General features: G+C 36.3%; 5 protein-coding genes and 1 non-coding gene across 7 annotated transcripts; 3 read left to right on the forward strand and 3 right to left on the reverse strand.

Annotated features, from left to right (window-relative positions):
* Window positions 1-482: 482 nt before the first annotated feature.
* Window positions 483-3,023, forward strand: LOC122276338. Its single transcript, XM_043085975.1, has 4 exons — window positions 483-849; window positions 1,001-1,077; window positions 1,641-1,752; window positions 2,726-3,023. The coding sequence occupies exons 1-4, from the start codon at window positions 584-586 to the stop codon at window positions 2,853-2,855; spliced, it is 585 nt and encodes a 194-aa protein (XP_042941909.1). The 5' UTR covers window positions 483-583; the 3' UTR covers window positions 2,856-3,023.
* Window positions 3,024-3,668: 645 nt separating this feature from the next.
* LOC122276337 (protein trichome birefringence-like 38) lies at window positions 3,669-7,464 on the reverse strand. Its single transcript, XM_043085974.1, has 5 exons — window positions 7,017-7,464; window positions 6,495-6,666; window positions 4,653-4,828; window positions 4,422-4,580; window positions 3,669-4,176 (listed from the first exon to the last, which is right to left on the reverse strand). The coding sequence occupies exons 1-5, from the start codon at window positions 7,310-7,312 to the stop codon at window positions 3,885-3,887; spliced, it is 1,095 nt and encodes a 364-aa protein (XP_042941908.1). The 5' UTR covers window positions 7,313-7,464; the 3' UTR covers window positions 3,669-3,884.
* A 3,732-nt stretch (window positions 7,465-11,196) lies between these two features.
* LOC122276026 (protein FAR1-RELATED SEQUENCE 1-like) lies at window positions 11,197-12,427 on the forward strand. Its single transcript, XM_043085437.1, has 3 exons — window positions 11,197-12,033; window positions 12,117-12,245; window positions 12,362-12,427. The coding sequence occupies exons 1-3, from the start codon at window positions 11,197-11,199 to the stop codon at window positions 12,425-12,427; spliced, it is 1,032 nt and encodes a 343-aa protein (XP_042941371.1).
* A 1,629-nt stretch (window positions 12,428-14,056) lies between these two features.
* LOC122277491 lies at window positions 14,057-15,974 on the reverse strand. Of its 2 annotated transcripts, none has more exons than XR_006229020.1 (2): window positions 15,184-15,974; window positions 14,057-14,478 (listed from the first exon to the last, which is right to left on the reverse strand). XR_006229020.1 is itself a non-coding variant. In XM_043087479.1 (2 exons), exons 1-2 carry the CDS (start codon window positions 14,773-14,775, stop codon window positions 14,236-14,238), a joined length of 450 nt encoding a protein of 149 aa, XP_042943413.1. In that variant the 5' UTR covers window positions 14,776-15,087; the 3' UTR covers window positions 14,065-14,235. The 2 variants fall into 2 exon arrangements, 1 of the variants encoding a protein (XP_042943413.1); XM_043087479.1 differs by lacking the exon at window positions 15,184-15,974 and adding an exon at window positions 14,569-15,087 and having other exon boundaries at window positions 14,065-14,478.
* A 4,932-nt stretch (window positions 15,975-20,906) lies between these two features.
* On the reverse strand, window positions 20,907-20,979 carry TRNAA-UGC. The gene has a single exon. It is a non-coding gene; the product is annotated as a tRNA-Ala (tRNA).
* Window positions 20,980-21,136: 157 nt separating this feature from the next.
* Window positions 21,137-22,337, forward strand: LOC122274994 (50S ribosomal protein L34, chloroplastic). Its single transcript, XM_043083886.1, has 2 exons — window positions 21,137-21,468; window positions 21,759-22,337. The coding sequence occupies exons 1-2, from the start codon at window positions 21,228-21,230 to the stop codon at window positions 22,013-22,015; spliced, it is 498 nt and encodes a 165-aa protein (XP_042939820.1). The 5' UTR covers window positions 21,137-21,227; the 3' UTR covers window positions 22,016-22,337.
* The last annotated feature ends 876 nt before the right edge of the window (window positions 22,338-23,213 follow it).

The raw sequence follows: 23,213 nt of genomic DNA on the forward strand, positions 1-23,213 counted from the left end.
TTTGGTAAATGTACTTTTTGGTTCTATATTACCTACTTCTATTGTGTATATTCCCGGTTCAATTTAAAGCCTTGATTGTTTTGAACAACCTAACAAAAATTTTAGCAAAACCAGCGCCCAAAACCATGCCCTTTGTTAAAGAGTTGTTACATTTTCAAATCGGTATATAGATCGCACTATCAACATTATTTAAATTGATAAGATTTTATTTATAAAATTTAAATCTTAAAATTTATTTTTTAACCTAAATTATATCATATAAACAATTTAATAAGAGTGTTATCTTCATCGACTTATAAATAGAATTTTTCCTTATTTTAATAATCAAAATAGGGTATTTACCTTGGTTAATACCATTATCTGTCAATTTAATTTTTAAAAAATAAATAAAAATACGTGGATTTGATAATATTTACCGTCGAATGATTTTTCATGAAATTTAATTAACCTTTGGAGTTGATAAATTAAGACAGTTATTAGGATGTAATTGCTAATTGGGCTGTTCCTTGTAGGCCTTACGGCGAAGTAATCAATCGATTTCACCTATTCGGCCGCCGGCAATTGCCAGTTTTGGCAAAAGGAGATGACTTTCTGCTTACTCTTGAATCTCCCGTTTCGTTCCTATACCTCCGAGATTCGGTCTCTCTGCAATAATTGCGTTAGCAATAATTCCCCTCTTCTCTGTCTCACTAATCCGTCTTCTCTCCAACTCCAACCTTCGCGAGTCTCACCTCAAACTAAAGCGACTTCGGCAGCAATGGAGGCTCAGCAAAGTACCACAAAAAGCGGCTCATCCCCACCGATGAAGCTTCTGTTTGTGGAGATGGGCGTTGGTTACGATCAACATGGGTGCCTACTCCGTGCCACCTAACTCTCTTTTCCTTACTCTGCTACACGCGCGCACACGCGCGCGCACACCTGAAAAATTTTCATATTCGATTGCCAGATTGTTGCATATTAGGAAGAAAATAGGTAATAAGATGATTTTTGTATGCAACAGGCAAGACATTACGGCTGCGGCTATGCGGGCATGCAGGGATGCCATCTCTTCCAACTCGATTCCGGCCTTCCGAAGAGGTATTCCTTCTTGGGGTTGTGTTCGCGTATTTTATCGATATGGCGTGGGATTGGGCAGATTCTAGGTTCTCATGTGATGGGAACTAAGCTACTTCTTGATAGATTTGGGTGTTGAATTACCATTAAATGTAGTGGGCATAATGCTCAATTGGGATTCTAATTCTTATGCTCACAATTCTATCGCTGTCAGCCCTTGTTCTATTATTAACTAGTTGCCTCTCTATGTATATTGTATCTTGGTGGGATGGTCTGGCATACTTGGGTGGCTTGAAATGGGAAAGCATATAGAGTTATGTAACTTAAAATCATAGGGAGTGTGCGAATGTGAGAATACATGGGTGGCTGGGTTCCATTCTAGAAGTTGATATATGCCATACTAATATATTTCTGATATATATCCCTTAAAGGAAGACCAAGAAAGAACAATTGTTTGGTATTTGTGAGAAAATGGCGTCTTCTGGTTCTGTTGAATATGGGAACTTTTTTTTTACGTCTTTGTTTATTTAGGTTAAAAAATTTCATTGCGGAAATTGTCTCCTTTTGCTGAGATGACATTTTTGCAGGGTCCATACCAGGTGTTGCATCCGATCAGATGAAACTACAGATCAAGCTGGGAGTCCCTCATTCTCTCCAGGAGTCCTTGGATATTGAGAGGGTCAAGTCCGTTTTTCCTTAGTGAGTATCTTCTCCTTATTCTTTGTGATTGTATCTTGGGCGAATGTATAGAACTCTTCCTCTCTTTGAAAGTAGGGCCTTTTTGCTTGATTTCTGAGGATGCTTGGAGTAGACTCGTTTGTTTTCACAAATGAGATAAGATGAGATGAATTGAAATAAAATTTGAAAGTTAAATATAATATTATTAGAATATATCTTTTTAATTTTATTTTTATTTTAAAATTTGAAAAAGTTGGATTGTTTATTTTATTTTATATAAGAATTTGAGAAAGTTGTAATGATGAGATGAGAATGGTTGTGAAAACAAACGAGGGTTAGAATGCAAAAGAAAAGCCTGTCTGCCATCAATATATTACTTCCAGACGCTGCAAATTTTCTGTTGTTTTCCTTCCTTTTATGCCTACCATCGGTTTATGCCACCTCTCCTTGAAAAATGCTTGTCCTAATCTCAGTTTATGTGTTTATACCTATTTAGGGTATTCTTTGTAATTCGAACAAAAGAAATATGATGAAATGCTTCAGTTAAGAGGAACCCAATGGTTTTTACAAAATAGAAGTCCAAACAGTGATGTAAATGTAATTATATATGCGATGGAGTATATGCCAGCAGAAAGATGCTGTCCCGCTTTCAAGCTGAAGTCAATGACTTGTTGTACCATTAATCTGGGTCACAAAGTCCCACCTCAGTCCAAATCTTTTTGCACACTTTATAATATTTAGCCATTAATGATCACTAGCAAGAGGTAGACAAATTGCATAGGTAGCAATAGTTTGCCTAACATCCACATACTATAGCAAATGCGAAAGTAGGGTACTAGAGATATTATCATTTCTGCGGCACAATTCCTAGTAATTGATAAATAACACAGTTTTCTTGTTTACAGTCCAATGACATTGGCATATTATACAAAATAGCATTTTGAATAAATATTCTCTTTTCCAATTTCTTATTGTATGTATATAAATATTGCAGTGGGAAAATTGTCAAGGTTGAAGTTGTGGATGGTGGACTTATTTGCTCAAGTGGCGTTCTTGTGGAAGAAATGGGAGACAAGAATGATGACTGCTACATAGTGAATGCTGCAGTATATGTTGGCTACTAGTTTCTTGTTTCCTCTGTTCTGTCCTCCAATTGTTCGAAGGTCAGCTCTCACTTTTCATTACCCATTGTGTTGTGCAATATCTTTTTGTTAATCCCAATGAATGGACTTTGTGTCTTTGCGTAATGCATAACAAACAAACGTTCAAATAAATGAATTCCCATTTTGTCAGTGTCATGAATCCACCAAAATTTATCCTTCTATGTCATAATTAAATCCCTCTTTATGCACTCTGATCTTGTTTATTTATCCTTCATATCAAGTATTCCTTTTATTATTATAATTTATCTCCCAACCTTCTATGCTTGAATGCTTCTATGATTCTTTGGTGTGGGTGTGATTACAATGAAGATTACAATTTGAATTCCTAGAAGATTCAGCGTAGTAGTATCCTCCTATGTAGTTCTGCAATTTATGCAGAAAAATTATGCTCCATCCTTTAATCAAACAAATGGGATGAAATTCCTAAAAGTGAAAGTTATTTCGCCTGTCACTAGATAGGCGCCGACCAAGTAAGAATCTGTGAATGTTAAAATTCGAATGTGATAAATCAACTGCTGCAAGTTGAAGTGGCCAGCTGTCCTGCCAACCTGGTTTATACATGGTTTTTCAGATCGAAGTATTCAAATTCCACGTCACAATAAGATTATTGGCCCCGGTGAAGTAATTTGTAACTCTAATTACTCAAAGGGTCGTTGCTTGTGAATTCCATCCTTGTTAGGCTTGGCATCTTGGGGACCGTGAAAAACTACAAGATTGCTAGAGATTGAGTGCTAGAGTAAAATATGAACTTTGGGGAGTAGCATGCTAGCTATGTCAGCAAATTCAAAAGTTCACAATTCGGATAGCTCTAAACCTGCATGAATAAATATTTGAAGTACATATGAGGTTACTAAGGTAGAAAAGAGAGATATATGTAGTTAAGACAATCAATTACTTTACAATTGATCTTTCCATCTTATTCTGACCCCCCCCAAGCATTTACCAAACAATGATTTGAAAATAACTATAATTTTTTTGGTATGTTAGCCTTCACATAATTAGAGCTGCGAATAGGAGCTGGTTCCAAGTATCGGGCAGTCCAGGAAGGCACCAATGGCTGCAGTCCGTGCCTGAATGCTGACCACTATAGGAGGAAGGATGTGCATCTTTTCTCAGCTGCGACAGCGTCGTTATGTCAAGCAAGTAAACTGGTTTCTTAATCCTACTTAACACGTTGTTGACCACAGCAGTAGCTGGAGGTGTACCTGCCGGATAGGTTGACCCAGATAGAGGTTCACCTTCACCTCCGCAATTCTTTTTAGGACTATTCCAATCCTTGCCCCTGGTTTAGCAACACAACCAAAATCTTAGTTCTTATTGATATGTCTTGCATTGAAATTTGAAGCAAGATAGCTTTGTTGCTTTTATGAATTCATTTACACTTGCATTTTTTCCCCCTTGGCGATAAGAACCTCACTGATTCAACTCTCACGGATTACAAGAACCTTTTCCTTTCTTGGTTCTTTTGAACCTATTAGCATATCTTAGGTTTTGGGGCAACTGAAGCTTTGGAGGAGTTTCACTTACTGATAATGGGTGGGAGAGATGCCCTGAAAGAAGACCTTGGTTTTGGTAGGATCAACATTGAGGTTGACCCAGTTGGCCCATGTGTTGAGCCCCTTATAAAATGCTGTCAGACGGTCCATATCTTTGTACAGCTTTGTCCCCTCTCCCATGTAATCCCAACTGTATATAATGTAAATTAGCAGCAGATGCATTAAAAAAAATGTGTAATATGAGAGATTGAAATATGCATACGGTTGTGATTTTCCAGTGTGGGTCCACCAGTGCCACGTGTTGAAGATCAGCATGTCCATCCCTTTCCAGGCATTTCCACCCTGGATCGAGTCTAGCTTCAGCACGCGGCCAACGTTTTCCTTCACCAAATCTACAAGGTATGGTGTACGGTAGAGAAGCAAAGTAACACCGTAGTCCTGCACGCATATAATTTCGCCCTTCATTCAATTTCCACCCTCCATTTTAATACTTTGGGAACATACTTTTTTTTTTTCTTTTTCATATGTACAAAAAGCAGGAAAATCAAATGGGTGTAATTTTAAGTAAAGCTATTATGAGTGGTTAGTAGTTACGTCTCTAATTAGTAGATGATGTAACATATGCATTGCCGTACGAGAGAGATCGTGAGCTCATTAAGATAATGATAGATCATGAAGAGGACCGCCGGCATACACTCACGGTTTGTCTGGTCCCTCTCCACAGCCTGTCGAGTTACTAATGCCTCGATTCAACCTCCTATATATGACTTCACTAAATAAGACAAAAATTCCCTCCTTGTCTATATTCTTTGTAATTATTTATTTGTAATTTGGAAAGGAAAACTGATAACAGGTATTACTTCTTCTTTTTTTAATAAATAATGGATATTTTTATAAAATATTTTATAAAAATATATTGTTTTACATAAATATATTCATTTAAAAAATAATTATATATGTATCATTGCTCGAAATGACTACTTTGTAAGATTCTCAACCCTTTACTTGAACAAATTATCAGGAATTAAGTAACCCGATTTCGGAAAATCAAAATAAAATACACGTGAGTAATCTCTTCTCATGTCACAATTGGAAGAAAACAGCCGCAAAGCAAAACTTTTTTCTATTATTATGTATAAAAACATCCTGAATGAAACCTCAGGATACCTGATTTTATCTGACAGTTCTAATTATAATATTGACTAACCATTTTGATTTAACGAGCATGCGAAAAACGGTACAAGTTACTGCAGTTTTAAAAATATTATACGAAACTTTTGCAGTCTTTTTTAAAAATAAATGTCATGAAATCATTTAAAAAAAAAGAGTGAAATTTAATTTTTTTATGTGAATTTTATATTTTATTTATTTTTTTAAAAATAATTATGCGACAATAACATAATTTATAGTTTTAAATATCTTTTTCTCTTTTTAACTTACCCATTATTATCTATCATATAAACACTTGGGGGGACTTTTACAGCTCTATTTCTCCCTCTTACTCGTATCATCTTTCAATTGGTTCCTTGTGTTTCAATTGAATGAAGGATGAGGCATCCGATCGGTTCCTTGTGTTTCAATTCATGACATCTTCAATTGTCTACACTCTACAACGCCTACAAAAAGAATATTCGACTGTCCCCCATTAGCCTATTCAAATATGGTACTGCATCCTAGCTATAATTCAGTATGGGTTCGCGAATTACGCTCCCTGCATCTACTTTTTTTTTTTTTTAACGGAATGAAGAAGAAGCTAGATTTTTTTATTTTCTTTAATGAAAATTTAAATATTATTGTCAAATAAAAAATGAAAAAGGATTTTAATTAAATGGGATGTAAAATATCATCTTCCCGGAAGCAGATACACACCGCAAACTCCTACTGGACTGTCATATTAAAAATGAAAAAACTTTTGAGTCCCGAGACAAGCCATTTGGTAAATGGCTTAGGAGAACGGAAGAAATAAAATGGTAAAAAAGCAGACAAACATGCAATCATTCAACGACCAATATTGTTTTTTGTTTTTTAAAAAGCAATGAACAGAAGTGACTTGATTTTGAAACAAACAGACACACAAAACAAAACAAGTTGAAATTGATCTTACCTGGAAGCTAGCGGAGGAAACTGTGCCTTTCCTCACAAAGCTGGTTTTGGTGTTAGGCACCGACGCGTGAATCATACATGACAACGATTCCCACATGTTCAGACTCAGCGAGTCGCCCACAAACATTATCTTCTTCCCTCTCCACGTCCTTAGAAATTCCATTCCATCAAACCTACAGACAAAATAAGAATACAGAATCAAAATGCTTTGGAAATAGAGGGAAAGAGCCTGCTCTTATGTCCAGAAAAAGGCCCCAAAACAAATACCCGCTAAAAATAAAACTACAATATGATTTGAAGGCTGGGCGTCAAGCATAAACATAGCAATGAAATGGAGATTCGCAGACAGAAATTTCCAGAATATGTTCCCAACAACTTTTCTGCAAGTAAATGGACCTGTGGTATGTGCAACGCTCAAAAAATTTGAATTTTGTAAACCAAAGGCTGCTTTTTGGAGCACCAAAAAACAAACAGATTCTTTGAACCTGAAATGGGCAAGCTAGGTAGCGAGTTGGGAGATCACCTGGGAACGTCACAGGAGTCAGGCTTCCAAGCGTACTTGAGGTACTGCTTATCAGGTCTGCCATACTTTTGGCAATCGAACTCTGCGTCTATGAAGGGGCAGCTCGAAGAATCATAAAGAGGATAAGAAGCATCGAACACCCATTTTCCTTGGAACAGATTGCACCCACTCACTAGCTTTCGCCCACTAAAACTGCTCACATTGTAGAATTGCCCTGCTGCTCTTGCCTGCTCCAGGAGCAGAAGCAGAACTTCAAGAAGAAACACAAAGCACAAGGCCCGGAAACGAAATCCCATCTCTGGTGATGGGTTTTCAAAGTAGATGTCAAAAGGCAAGCTCTGAACAAAAAGTGATTCGCGGCATGGGTTTATATAGGAAAAGAAGCCACGGGTTTGAACTGATGACAAAGCTCTGATGGAGTTCTGCTCAACTTGCCATCTGTGGGCTCTTTTTCGGTTTTACAAAATCATTGCACTTATCTCAAGACAGACCATTTCCAGATATTTTAATTAGTTAAAAGATCATTTTTTTTTCCTCTCTTTTCGAATTTTTAACACTACTCAACACGCACAAATCTTTTTTAATAGTTATTTTTTAATGATGATATCTTTCAGCGTTGTTTGGATACATATTTCATCTTCTACAAATTAGAGATGAAACCAATCTTTTGCATGCTTAAAAGAAAAGCCTCAAGTACTGTATAAAGTGACTCTTCTTCAGTGACTCAATCTAATCTGAAAGTATATAACTGGCAGATAAAACCAATATAGCATCGGAATCCGCGCCGAGGGAGGGGGGGAGGACGCGGTGCTCACTTTGCCCTCACTACGTGGCGGTCTGTTTTATATATATATATATATATTTACTTCTTAAGCAAAACGTGCATTTTGATTCATTTGAAAATCCGTTTCTGATTTTATCCCCATTCAAAATCATCACGTGAAGTCCCTCCTCCCTCGACAGCAACCGGCGTGCACTTCCTCTACCCAGAGGCTCCCGGCGACATCGAGTATCTCGTCAGCGCCACCGAGGGGCACTGCTCCGTCAGCCCAACTCCGACGCACAACCCAGTAAACAAATTTCAGAGTGGGTAAGCGCGATCTGAAACTCGCATAAACCCACGTCGTCACTCACCCGCGTCGGGGTTCCTCTTCCCAGGGCCACCTCGCGACGGTGTCTCCATGTTCGACGGTAGCTCCAAACAGTCGTACGTCAGAAACCTGTTGCAACTTTCGGCGACTTGATTGAACGCACGAAACCAGCAAGAACTGCCCCCAACAACTCTGTTTCTGCCATGGTTTGCTGAGCTTCGTTGGTAAAAAATTTTCCATCTCAAGTTTACACTATTATGTTATTCATGTGTACATCGAGATGAGATGGTTTGTATTTTCTGAGATGGGTAATGGGGGTTAGGGTAGGGCATGGAGGAAAAAAATTTCATCTTTGTTAGAATACGTGGAAGAAACTCATCTGGTTTCGTCGTGTGCACTTCTCCTCTGCTTTTATTCTGGAAATGTTCTGTTTGAGTCGAAAAAAATCTGTGCTGCTTAGTATATGTATTGTTATTTTTTTTAGGTAAAAGTGTTATAGCTGGGGTTTTATTTTTGATTGGTACAGCAAAATCTAAGAGTATGAGTGTGTTGATACAACAAAATATAACCGACCAACGCGAATTACTTCCACCAAAATCTTTAGCAACATTGGCTGTAAAAATCTGTAAAAATTATTGTGAGGGTGGAGATCAGTTAGGCTTAGAAGTCTGAACTCCTTAGTTATGCCAGACGTATTACAAATGTTCAGCTTGGTTTGGTTAAAAATATAAAAATTAAAAATTAAAAAAAAATAATAACCCAGTTTCGTTCAATATACATCATTTATTTACTAAATCAGATGGTTCAATTTTAATCTTAATCGTCACTATTGCCTTTATTTCATTCCTCTTGCAAGCTTGGGACTTCCATTTGTTTGCTTATTGCCCCATAAGAACTTTCTACATTCTAGTTTTTATATTTGAGGTTGGGTAACCATATCTTTGTATCATAATAGTCTCTATCAAAGTCATGCACCATCCTTGGTCATCATTAAATGCCTCCTGAAGTTCCAAGAGAAATCGAGAAATGCATTTTGCGAATCTACTTCTTCAAACACAATCGATCAGTTGAGAAATTAACATATGATCATTTCTTATCAAAGTGCTTATCTTTTCATAATATGCATTACGTATGGAGGGATTTAGTCTTCCTTTTTATTCTTTTGTCGTCATGTTCATCGTCTATAAAGTCTCGGAAGACATTCGTAGTCTTAGTGTGATGGGAGAAAACGAAGATGGAATGCCACATAGTTGCTCGACATCGACTTCGCATTCATTAATGACGCATTCAGATATTGTTTATAGCAATCCGATCGTCTACCAAGTAAGTATAGTTTTTGATGTCTTTAATTTTTTAATAATTGATGTGGCAAGCTCATGATTATTTCAAAATTTCATATGGTAGCGTTCTTTTGATGTAAATATGTCATACCTTCTGACAAGTAATCTAGTAGACGATCGCCCATTTCATGCTTCACTAGAGGTATGAAAATTTGTCATGAATTTTTAATTTTCAGAAATTAACAATCATAGCATTTGTTTAGAGTCATTCTAATTTGCCTAACAACATACATGTAATGTTTGATTAGTTGCCACATTATATGCCCTACTCGCCGAGTAATCCGGAGGACCTGAGACAAGAGGCACCCCTATCGTCAACTGTGGCAGCTGTTGTAGAATTTGAACAAAATGTGGGCAGTACATCACTGATGACTGATGCACATTTTCTTGACGTCGATGGTATTTTATATCAACCTACTTTTTTAACTATATGTTAGAGAAATATTGTTTTTCTACTAATCCATCCTTGCGTAAATAAATGTAGAAATGGGTTTCGATTTAAATGAAAATTTAGAGGGTACCACTATTGTCCAAGATGATGAGGGTAGAGTTGAACCGCCAAGATCTGGGATGGAATTTGATAGTCTGAAAGAGCTGACTTCCTACTATAAGCAATATGCGAAGGTAGAGGGTTTTGGTGTACGAACACAGAGAACTAGAAAAGATGATGACGGGCGGTCCATGTATGTCACTGTTGGTTGTGCCCGTGGCGAAAAGTACCAACCTAAGAATAGTAATATCTCGAAGCCACGGCCAACAACCAGAACGGATTGTAAAGCGAGAGTAAATGTGACGTTGAGCAAGAATGACAAGTGGGTTTTCACAACTATTGAAAATGTGCACAACCATATAACTGTGAGCCTCAAGAAGACAAGACTTTTGCAATCACACAAGTTTCTAGATAAATACAGTCAGAGGATCCTGGACCTGAATGATCGAGCCGGTATAAGAATGAACAAAAATTATTATTCTCTTATCGTTGATGCGGGGGGTTTTGAGAACCTAACTTTTTAAGAGAAAGAGTGTCGGAATTTCATTGACAAAACTAGACATTTGAGGTTGGGTAAAGGCAGTGGCGAAGCCCTTAATCAGTATTTTCAAAAAATGAGAGATCAAAATGATGGTTTCGTATCTAACATGGACGTGGATGATGGTAGGTTACGAAATGTTTTTTGGGCTGATGCTCGGAGTAGAGCGGCCTATGAATATTTTGGAGATGTTGTAACTTTCGATACAACCTACCTAACAAATAGGTACGGAATGCCTTTTGCACCGTTTGTTGGTGTTAATCATCATGGGTAGTCTATATTATTAGGGGCGGGATTGATTTCAAATGAGGACACACATACTTTTGTGTGGTTCTTTAAAATGTGGTTGGATTGCATGAATGGTCGGGCGCCCAAAGCCATCATAACCGACCAAGATCGGGCAATAAAGAGTGCTATTGCCATTGTATTCCCCGAAACTCGTCATAGGTATTGTCTATGACATATAATGCAGAAACTTCCAGAGAAGTTAGGATCTCACCCATGCTTCAATGTGAGGTTGAAGACTGACATTTAGACTGCAGTATATGACTCACAGACCGGAACAGAATTTGATTAGAGTTGGGGTCAACTACTTGCGAAGTATGATTTGCTCGACAATAATTGGCTTTAGACCTTATACGAGGAAAGGCATTTTTGGGTTCCAGCTTACATGAAAACTATATTTTGGGCTGGTATGAGTACCACTCAAAGGTCGGAGAGCATGAATGCATTTTTGGACAGGTATGTCCATTCTGGAACCACATTAAAGGAATTAGTCGACCAATTTGATAATGCTCTTAGAAAGAAGGTCGAGGTAGAGACCACTGCTGACTTCAATTCAATCAACCAAACAATTCATTGCGTGTCTCACTTTAACATTAAGAAACAGTTCCGAAAGTTTTATACAAATGAAAAGTTTAAAGAAATTCAAAAAGAGTTGCTTGGCCTAATGTGTTATAACTGTTCCTTGGTAAGCACACAAGTGTGCATTCTAAAATATGATGTGTTGGATGAAATCTCTACTGAAGACCACATCAAAACAATCAATTTCTCAATTTTCTTTAACGAGGACGAGGTGGAGGTAAAATGCACATGTGCATTGTTTGAGACGAGGGGGATTTTATGTAGACATGCCCTTAGAGTTTGTCAGCTGAAGAAAATAAACGTGCTACCATCAGTATATGTCTTGGATCGTTGGAGAAAAGACTTAAAGAGGAGATACACATTACTCATAACTAGTTACGATGACCAACGAGACAAGTCTGACAAACGGAATTATGAGCTTGTAGTCAAGAGGTGTTCAAAATTAGCAACCAAAATTTCCTCAAATAATGCACAAGTTAGTGCATTCTTGCATGTTGTTGATGAGTTTGACTCAAAATGTGAAAGTTCAACACCAGAGCCGGAGTGCGGACAAACGATTGCGCAACCAAATGTGGACTTGGGGAAAGGGAAGAAGAAGATATTAAGCCCTAACGTGGTCTGGAGAAAAGGGAGACCCCCAAGTAAGAGGAAGGTTCCACTTGTAGAAAAGATTGCAACAAAGAGAAAAAAACCGGTAATAATTCCTTGAACAAAGTCTGAATTTCAATAGTTACCTTTATGATTCTAATATATGTGTGTTCTTGTTTTGGAACTTAGACTTGCAGGAAAATTTTGGTAGATGCAACAGAATGGGGCGAGAACCCCGGATTGGTACAACACACATTTGATGTTGGTGCTGTTTCGATAGAAAATGCCATTCTGTCACAATCAACTCCACAAAATGAGGTCAACTGTCTTTTTAATAAATCAATACCATGATTTAGCTTATGATACCATTTGATGTTTGTTAAATAAAAAAACGTGCTTCTGTTAGTGTTTTAATTATTGATTATTTCTTTCAGACTTGTAACTCGGACGTGATGGGCTGGGATAAAATTAGAGGAAAGCCACCTAGAGATGAATTTTGAGGTTAGAAGGGTTGTTGGGGGGGGGGGGTGTTGTCGGTATTTTTTGAAGCCACATGGGTTCTTCATATGGATGTGCTGGTGGGGGCTTGGTTTTTTGAAGAGCAAGAATGGAAAGTTTGACTGTAAGGGTTCTTCATTTGAGGCTAGAATGCTCTTATTTAAACCTTCATTTCTGTCATGACCAAGAAACAAAATATGTCTTGGATCATTGCATTTGGTTGATCTCTAAATTTTTCATGGTAGATGGGAAATGCATTTTCAAAGTAGAAGCTGAATGATTGAGCTTCTACAAGTGTACCTCACGATTTTCTAGTTTCAGAAACATTCATGTTAGATTGGTGGGGGTCATGAATATATTAAAGTGTTAGATTTGGTTGATATCTAAATATAATCCTTGTAAAATTTTCATATTGCATTTGTCATGAATATATTAAATCTTAAAGATTTGGTTGATATTTAAATTTAATCATTCTAAAATTTCCATATTGTCATGAATATATTAAATCTTACAGATTTGGTTGATATCTAAATTTAATCATTCTAAAATTTCCATATTGCATTTGTCATAAATATATTAAATCTTACAGATTTGGTTGATATCTAAATTTAATCATTCTAAAATTTCCATATTGCATTTGTCATGAATATATTAAATTAGAGGAATTTGGTTGATATCTAAATTTAATCATTCTAAAATTTCCATATTACATTTGTCATTAATATATTAAATCTTACAGATTTGGTTGATATCTAAATTTAATCATTCTAAAATTTCCATATTGCATTTGTCATGAATATATTAAATTAGAGGAATTTGGTTGATATTAAATTGTATCCTTCTAAAATTTCTATATTGCATTTGTCATGAATATATTAAATTCAAGGAATTTGGTTGATATTAAATTGTATCCTTCTAAAATTTCCATATTGCATTTGTCATGAATATATTAAATTCGAGGAATTTGGTTGATATTAAATTGTATCCTTCTAAAATTTCCATATTGCATTTGTCATGAATAGGAGGAGCTCGGGTTACTTCCAGTGTACCTCACGGTTTTGGAATTTCCAAGAAGAGTTGCTCGGGTTAAGACAAGAATAGTTGTGTATGGTTTATAATTAGAGGAAAGCCAATGTAAATTTGCCACAAGATATGTAAAGAAACTTCAAGGAAATAAAGTGTTGTTTTAATACATGCACCATTATTCCTAACTGCTCACAATGTTGTTTTAATACTCACAATGTTGCTTTGGACGTTAGAAGGCAATGTCTTTAATTTTTACTCAAAACTTGTACACAGGACAAAGGTGCTTTTGCATGAGTAAGCCGAAGGCCTATGACAGATGTAAGAGAATGGAAATACTTATTCTCTTATGTCTGTGTTGTATAAAATACGTTTGGTGTTTTTGTGAATCTTTTTTGGGTTCCCTCGGCAATGTCTTGCAACCGACTGCATCTATGGCATATTAAATGAGCAAATTCAACCACAGATAATTGCTCGGTCAAAACTTGTAATTTACAATAGGGAATGCGAATTAGAGTCACTGGAAGAATGGAAATATTTTCAAGTATGCCAGCCCAACCAAAAAACAGCAATAAAAAAACTCAGATTTGAATGTAAACTCACTTTACATTCCAAAATAATTTTAGAAAAAATACCTACAAACGTTCATCATATTTTTTACCATTCTAAACAATTGCTCTTAGCAACATATTACGTACATGCTGTTCATCAAAACATGGTTTTAACAAGCCAACCATTCAAAAACCACCTAATCTAATCCATATACAACAGTATGTTTACATGGAATTTATCCAAACCAAGCAAACACTATTACAAATGTCATAACCCAGTACAAAAACAACAATTTCCGCTTTTCCTTTTTCAGATTCTTCACTATCTTTCTCACTTTATCTTCCCTTTTCCGAATGTCATACTCGCGATGTAGTACATCATCCCACATCTTCGAAGCCTTATTCTTTCTTGCACGAAAATTCTCTTCTAGCAGATAAAGTATATCCGCCCATACAAAAAATTCACACATTACATTTCCCTGCACACAGTGCAAACTCCCAATTAAATTGATAAAATACCAACTGCAATCAGAAACTTACTATGAAAATTTAACAAATAACAAGTTTACCGTATTATAATTTGGGCAAGCAAAAAATCTCCTTCTAGGATTTTTCTTCATGTGGGACATATTTAATGTAGTTTTCAAACCACACCAACAAGTTGGTGACTCAATTTGAGAATCATTAACCACAGATGATGAATGAGATGATGCCATGCGTGCTTCAGAACAACTAAAGACATTCAACATCAAATTGTGAGAAAGTAAATAATCCATATCATCTACAAAATCCTCAAGTTTGAAACTGACCTAGTAATACATGATTTGTTAAACAAGATTTTATATCTTTTAAATCCAGACATTAGCATCAAAATGGACAATTCTCAATCATCAAACATTTTCTAATTTAGCAACTGATCAATACATTATCATAAATTTACATACATTTACATTCACCATAATTGGAATAAGGAGCATGATTTTTCAGTTAACCATACTGTAAAATACAGAACCATAGCCAAATTGAAAAATACAGAACCATATTTATGTAAACCCATGAGTCAAGGCAATCTGGAAAATTTGCACCTACTCCACTTTCACAATCTGTAAGAAGATCCCTACTCCAATTTCACAATCTGTAAAATACGAAGAACAATTTAGAACCTTTCGTGGGGAAAAATTTACCTTTCTCAACGGGGAGTGATAGGAAGGGGCTACGTAGCAGAGCATCAAGGTGCTGAAGGTTTCGGTTGTTGAAATGGAGGATCTGGTTTTGACTAACGGCGTAGGGTCTCGGGACCAAAACAGGGATAGGTTTCAAAGTTTCAGACCATATGGTTTCACCGAACGGCGTGGGGTTTCGGGAGGGACATTGGCCGGTGGGTTTCCACGTTTGAGAGCATCTGGTTTCACCGAATGGCGACAGGTTTTGGGAGGGAGATTGGCCGGTAGGAAAAATCCATTGAGAGCATTTGGTTTCACTGAACGGCGACGGGTTTCGGGAGGGAGACTGGCCTGTGGGTTTCACCGTTTCATACCACTTTGCATTCACCGAACGGCGTTCGCTTTTGGGAGGGAAATTGGCCGGTGGGTTTCGACGTCGAAGCGCATCTGGTTTACCTCCGTCGATGGCTCCGTTTGGTTGGGGGCTTCGATGGCTCGGTGGGGGGTTGGGGGGCCGGTGAGTTTCGTTAGGAGGGAAACTGGCCGGTAGGTTTCGACATCGAAGCGTATCTGGTTTTGGGAGGGACCTCCGTCGATGGCTCTGTTTGGTTAAGGGCTTCGATGGCTCGGTGGGGCTTCAGGGGCTTCGATGGCTCTTGGGGGGAAATGGAGGGATTCACACGGATTCAATCTAACCGGTTCGGTTCAACTGTATTAATGAGCCGGTTTACATGTCATGGCTTCTATGGCTGCAGCGGAATAGTGGCTGTTGAGTAGATTAATTGTTGATTTTTTATGTGACACATGAGCTAGCTGGGAATCTTGGATGGATTAGTCATGTTCAAACCTATGTTTCGTGGACTCAGTTCGTTTTATCGGTAACATCAAATTAATGTATTGATAATAGGTGGGGAAGGGGGCCTTGGGAAATTCTTTGGATGAATTGCATTGGTGGGCATGTCACACGGTCTATTAAATTTGTATTAATTATTATGATGTTTACGCGGGCGGTATAATATGTATAATTTGTACTCTGGCTAAGTTTATACTTGGAAATTTGGTTTGCATGTCATGCACGATACGTTTAAAAACATGAGGCGATGCTATGCTATTGATCGTAGCTTCGCGGCTCTTCTTCAATTGACTTGTCTTAAATTCAGGGTCAAGTCTTGCATGCAACATTTTTATATTCGTTCTCTCTTTTATCAGCGTGGTGGTAGGCTATCGCTAGCAATGACAGCTGGCGAGCCGCCAGCACAAAAATGACATTTTTATCTTTTTTGTTTTTATATATTTTTTAATATATTTAAATATTTTTTAAAAATAAAAATATATTAATATATTAAAATTACTTCTTTAATTGTTAAATAAAAAAATATAAAAATACATAAACGGTCATTTAGAACGTTGCAAATGTAACAGCACACTATCATTTCTGTTTTTATTACTTCATTTCATGGTACGTTTTGATCTCAGGATTGATAAAAACTCTACATTCGACATATATATCTGATGAGGCATGTCACATTATTAAAATATTAGTAAAAACTTAAAAATCATATAAACATAAAGTAAATTCTTAAATCTATTTAAAAAAAAATCAAATTCTTAAACTAAAAAATGAAAAAAAAAAATTCATGGGATCATCCCTTCTTCTTTTTTTATCCTTTTTTTAAGAATTTAATTTTTTTTTTAATTTGTAAGAATTAATTTGCACGATGTCTTATGATTTTCTTAAACACGTGACATCATATGTCAAATTTCCAAAAGAAAATCTAAGAAAATTGTGATAGGATTTGTATTGAAAATATTAAGAACCGATGATCATCAAAATGATAATTTTTTTTAAAAATTTTTAAAAGGAGAAAAAATAACGGTATAAATATTCACGAATTGATTATATGAAGATTAGAGAGTCAAAGTATATATCTTTTTATATTTCAGCTAAATGTTCAGAAATTAAGAATATTGAACATGATAAGAATGCATCGAATGTAATTTTCATGCAATTAATGAATACGTTCAACATGACAAGTTGTTTTCATTCATATTAAAATGAAGAAAATTGCGATAGAGACAAAATAAATCAACAAACTTACGTAGTTTCATAAAATTTGTTAAATAAATTTACTTTTATATAATTTCTTTATGATTAAAGTATTTTTTTAAAATGAATGATCCATGTTTTTTTCTTTAAAAACCAAAAAAAAAAAATCTTTTCTGAATGCAGAGTTCCGGAACAAGTAGGTAAAGTCGAAACATCGGCGATGGATATAAAACAGTGGTGCATGGGTCCGAATTAGAGAGGCTTTAGCAGCCACCAGACATCTTAGGTTGGGGACGGTAGTACTACTGCTCATGACTAAATTACTTCTGTTGAACCTCATCACTAACTGCAGGTTGAGTGCGCCACCTTACATTGCATTATAATTGGTCCCATCTATTTCGGTAGGTGAACCGTCTATTATTATTCTTATAAGTGTCCATTTTCTCTGTATTTTCGAAGGGTTATATAATTAATTGATTCAATATATTGATAATGCAACTTTTGTGGCATGCATGCATGGGGCCGGCCAGCCGGGGTGCTTCATTGCAAGTTCCAACCACACGAATTTTGCGTAGTGTTCACCCTATGTTTTGAAAATGCCAATTGCTAATCCTAGCTAGCTAACTTCATTAATGGGGAAACCTTTCCTCAAGCAAGCAATCTCAGTTGTTGAGCGCGCATCATTGACATTACTCAAATAACGTCCATTTATAAGCTTGGCCCACGAAAAATTGCGTTTACTTTTTACAGAACAAGATCATTTGTTCAGCTAATTTATCCAAGGCTTGCTGTGCTGAAAATAACTTTTCAAGACGCAAGAAGTTCTTCTTGACAAGGAAAAATCAAGATTTATATATATGTTTGTTTATTTACTAGACAAGAAAATTAAATTATTTCCGAGAAACCTAAGACCGATCGAGTACATGTTTTCGATCAGAAAGCTGGGATTGATTAATGGTTGGAATTGGATATTAATGGTGACTTGATGATGGTAATCGATAAGTAAACCAATTAAACAGCCTAAAAGAAAAGATCGATGATGAATGCATGCAATCATTTTCATTAGTATTCTAATAATTTTTTATCGATGATGTGATGATCACGTAGTGTCTCACATCATCTTTAAGGTGTTGTTTTCAGCCACATCAAGAGGTAGGGTATCTCAGCTTGGCTGCAGCACTTTCTTTCCATTTTAAAAGAGGAGGAGGATGAGTACAATTTGCTCCCGTGACGTTTTATGATCACTAGAGGCACTGTGCGATTCTTTCTGATCTGGTGGAAGTCTGAATGTGAGATCACTTGAAACAAAATGATGAGTGACCGACATGGATTTTCTAGCACTTGCCGCATGCACCCTTCGATCTCACAGTACCGCAATACAGCCCACCACTACATGTCAAATTAAAATAGTACGTAGCTAGTACAATGTAATGCTGTTTTTCTTTAAGAAAAATCTAGTTGGAAGCACAATTATGTATTAATCTGTACATTAATTTAATGTAATTTGTCAAAAAGTAAATTTTATCAAAAACAGTATTAATTTAAATTTTAAGTATGAATGAATTAGTATTGATATGCAGATTAATACACGACTTTATTTATATGTAACAAAGCTATTTTCTTTACTAGTCTTTGAGGACTAATCAACCAGTACTTGCAAATTTAAAATTAAGAGCTAGCAGGCTTTTAGAAACCATATAATTTACACCTTTCCCTGTCCAAAACCCCTAGTAGCTAGTTGCCAGTCACGAGAATGCATTCTCTTGTCAAAATTGTCGTGTCGGCACATGGGACATCCGGATGAAGCAAAGTCCTAGATGACAAGGTTTACATATATAACTACTGCATGGTCTCATTCAAAATTGCATCAACAAAGATGTGCTTTTCTCTGGCTACTTTATTTTATTATGATGGCCTTTCCTGTTAGCTTTAAAATTAGTTCCAGCCTCGAGGGATAAGGTTATGATTGTGATATTAACTTCTTGTGCAAACTAGCTCACTCCAAAATTGTCCACTGCAGTGGCCGAATCACAATTTTTTTTTAGAGGGTCAAATTTACACATTGAAATTGAAAATTCATAAAAATATAATTATATATAAATTAGATCTCGATTATTTGTAATATACATGTAGAAATAAAATTTTAAAAATTCAATGTCGTAATATTTGTTTCATATTTTTTACTATAATACTTCATGAAATAATATTCATCCATTATTATTTTTGTAATAAAATATTTGAAATTTATTTGCTTCATAGAAACTATCAATTGATCTTTTAAAATATCATCTTTCATTCTAGTACGTAAGCTAGTTTATTAAATTTTATATAAACTCTAGATATTTTCGTGTCATATTAACCATATGATATTATAATGGAGATATTAAATAAATTTTTTCTTACTCAATAAAGTTTAGAGGACAAAACTTCTCAACTATTTTTTATATAGATCATCAATCTTAAATAATTTTTCTTATATTTTTACTTTGAATTATATATTAAAAAACTTAATATTGTATAACAAAAGATTTTAGGATCTATATTAAGATGTTTATTATTTTTCCTAAACTTAGTTTTGATTTAATTTTGGTGAGAACATACTTTTAAAAATAAATCATATATATAAATTATATAAAATTTAAGGACTATTGGAAAAATATTTATAATTATATTGAAGTTTTATAAAATTTTACAGAACATATAAAAATTATAAATTTTCTTTTAGAGGTCATTTTTATATTTATAAAATTATGATTAAAAATTATGGTATATTTTGATTTTTCGAACAATTTTAGGGCATAGCCCCCCTTAGTTAAACTTAGGTCTGCCGCTGATCCTCGGAGATTCAAAAATGAAAAACCAGCGGCAGGGGTTGATTTTGGAGAATTGAAGGTTTTGGAAGGGGTAATTTCTGAAAAAGGGGATTTTTGAAGAGTCAAAGCATATCCAATATAGCAATGATTAGGTGCAATACATTCAGTGTGGCATGCAATGGCCTACATGCATGGCTTTCTCAGTCACCAAACTGGCTATTATTGCTTAGTATATTAACCCTTTTATCCCTTCTTGTACGCGCAGAATTCTGGCGTTAATCAATCGTCCAATCTCAATCATGACAACGAACTTCGATTCCATTTCGGACAAAAGAAATAAGGACAAGCACGGACATTTAAAGAGTGAATTGGTTGCATTTGCTTGGCTTCATTTGCACGAAAATGCAAAATTATACTGACCCCAGACGTGTCTGTCATGGATTAGTTAGAGATATAATGCAAATTATGTGTAACGTATGACATTGATTCAACGATATCCCGATGGACTTGGAGTTTCGATTCCCATTGGTTTTGCTGAGATTTCTTGCCGACAAATAATCTGATTAGGTGAACTAGAATCTGTAGCTAAAATTATACTGCTGCTATTCTTGGATAAAAATACCAGTTTTCAGCCAGCTCGATCGGCTCATGGGACCCAAAGAAAAAGAAAAAGGGTTGTGTTACAAATTGTTCAGCCTGGTTATGGTCAACTGGAACTCATCTTAGATGGCTTAAATCTAACTAAACAATCTTTGAAGTTTTTACAGAAGAATTTTATTCAGTGAATATTGCAACGCAAGGACAGACAGAGAGTAATTCTAATGCAGTTTGTGCAGAAACAATGATCTCTGAACTGGCCGAACTTAGGTGATTGCAAAAGAAAATGGAGATGCAGGGGATCGAACCCTGTACCTCTCGCATGCAAAGCGAGCGCTCTACCATTTGAGCTACATCCCCATCTCCCTAAGCTGGATCAGTTTAAAAAATCTCTACTTTAATAAGACTTTTTTGGGACAGCGTTAATAGCGGCCTTTCTGCGCCCAAATATGAGAGTTAGGTCATGGTTTGTGGGCTGAGGCCCGGTTTATAAAATACAGCCCGAAGGGAAAGCTAAAACGGGTGTAGGGATACTCGATAAGGTAAGCAAGTAGCAACCTCATATCTGAGATTGGTAGATTCAGAGAGTGAGGGACAATTGTGAAAGAATGGCTTCGCTGACAGTGTTATCTTCGTCGTCACCTGGGCTTTCGTGCGGAGGAGGTAGACAGGCTTGCATTCCTTCAGCTTCCCTCACATTCCTTGCGGGTTCAACAAGGAGGAGCTCGGTGTCGTTGAATGCGGGGAGCAACCCCATCCCTCGTTCCGGGCTGCTTCATTGCTCCTTCATTCCCTCCTCCTCTTCCTCTTCTTTTTCGTCCTCTTTCTCTTTCCCTTCTTCCTTTTCAGGTAATTTCACCACCGCTTTTGAGTAAGTAAGTATCAAAGTTTATGCTTTATTTCATGGTATTTGGCGCGCGCTCCCCCAACCCCAGAAATGGTATTTCCGAGGATTTTATGCGAGGTTTATTTAAATCTAAAATGATAACAGCTTCATAAGATTTTAACTGCAATAATAATTCAGTTGCCTGATTCCCTTGTCCTCGCTGCTTTTAGGCATAATTGACAGCAAGAAATGTTGAAATGGGAACTTCAATGAATTATGCGCAAAATTAATGTTATTTTCCTTTACATTTTAGGTTTATCTTTGGGTTTGAATTTGAGTTCTGGTATTGGGGTCGGAAGAGAGAAAGGCCGCAGCTTAGTTGTGAGGGCTGGGAAGTACGCTCTTTGTCAGACAAAGAGAAACAGGTCGCGAAAGTCTCTGGCTCGAACTCACGGCTTCCGCAGACGGATGAGAACCACCAGTGGCAGAGCAATATTGAAGCGCCGACGTGCGAAGGGACGGAAGGTCCTCTGCACAAAGTCCAACCCCAACAGCGGGAAGCGTGCTTAATTGTCACTCTGCATGATTCAGTGTCAGCGGATTAGTGCAATGATATGCAATGTTGTCCAGTAGTTCACAGAGGTGGACTTAGTTGGTTTCCATCTCATGTGCAATGATAACGATTGTAATCCATCATTAGGAGGTATTTTGTCTATTGCAATTCACTTTTTCTGTCATCAGCTTCTCTTTTTCTTGATATAGGATTGATATTTGAGAATTTCTGTGCCCAATTTCTCAGCCTGTTAGGCCCGACCTCTCCAACCATTCGTGGTATGATATTGTTAAATTACTGGTGGTTTTATTTCTGATATACATCCATTCTTCCCTAAAAGATGAGCCGGTATATGGTTTTTTAATTTTTGCGGTATTCCAATTGATGGATTGAATTATTAGAATGCCTCCTATATGAAAGCTGTCATTTGGCTTTCCCTTTGATACGCAATTGATTTGTTCATGAATTGTAGTAGTTAAGACAAACTCGTGCTAGAACAAACTGTTACAATGTCAGGCATTAGACTTCAATGCAATCAACATATCTGATGCAGCCAAAGAGGCACACTTATGGATGAAAATACATAAGACGCAAGTACAAGGCAGTAGTGCCACTAAGTCGTTTGGTGATATTACCTTCTTCTATCAATTTCCATGTAGTTATTTTCTAAAAATGTTTAATGGTGAGGGCTTAGGGTGTAGCTTTGCTCCATTATGATAGGCTGCAATTTTGCTTTAACACTTGGGACAAATAAAACGCCATACAGAAAATAATGCAAAGAAAAGAAGAACAAGAAGAAGAAAGAAAGAAAGAGAGGCTTCCAGAATGTGCGGAGATTAATGTACAATTAGTTTCGTTGTTATCTAGATACATACTTGCATAGATATATTTGATTACATTTACTGGATACATAAATAGACTTGCGCATTGGATTTCAGGTCATTTCTCAAGAACTGTACTGTTCTTCTTTGCCACAAATTCTCTCTTGAATCTAATTAGACTAGGTTTGTGACTATGCTGGAAAAGATAGCAGCTTCACCATTTGAAAAAGAAGAAAACAAAGCAAATGTTATTGATGCCCCTAAAATGTTTTGTTCATTAGGTTGTTTAGAATCTCACTCGTCTCATTCCCATCTCAAGTTGGGCAATCTTGTCAACAGTACTTGGGGCTCATTTGAGCAGTGAGATGAGTTGAGATGAGAATTTTGTAAGCAG

Source organism: Carya illinoinensis, chromosome 9, assembly GCF_018687715.1.
Source record: "Carya illinoinensis cultivar Pawnee chromosome 9, C.illinoinensisPawnee_v1, whole genome shotgun sequence".
Taxonomy (NCBI): domain Eukaryota; kingdom Viridiplantae; phylum Streptophyta; class Magnoliopsida; order Fagales; family Juglandaceae; genus Carya; species Carya illinoinensis.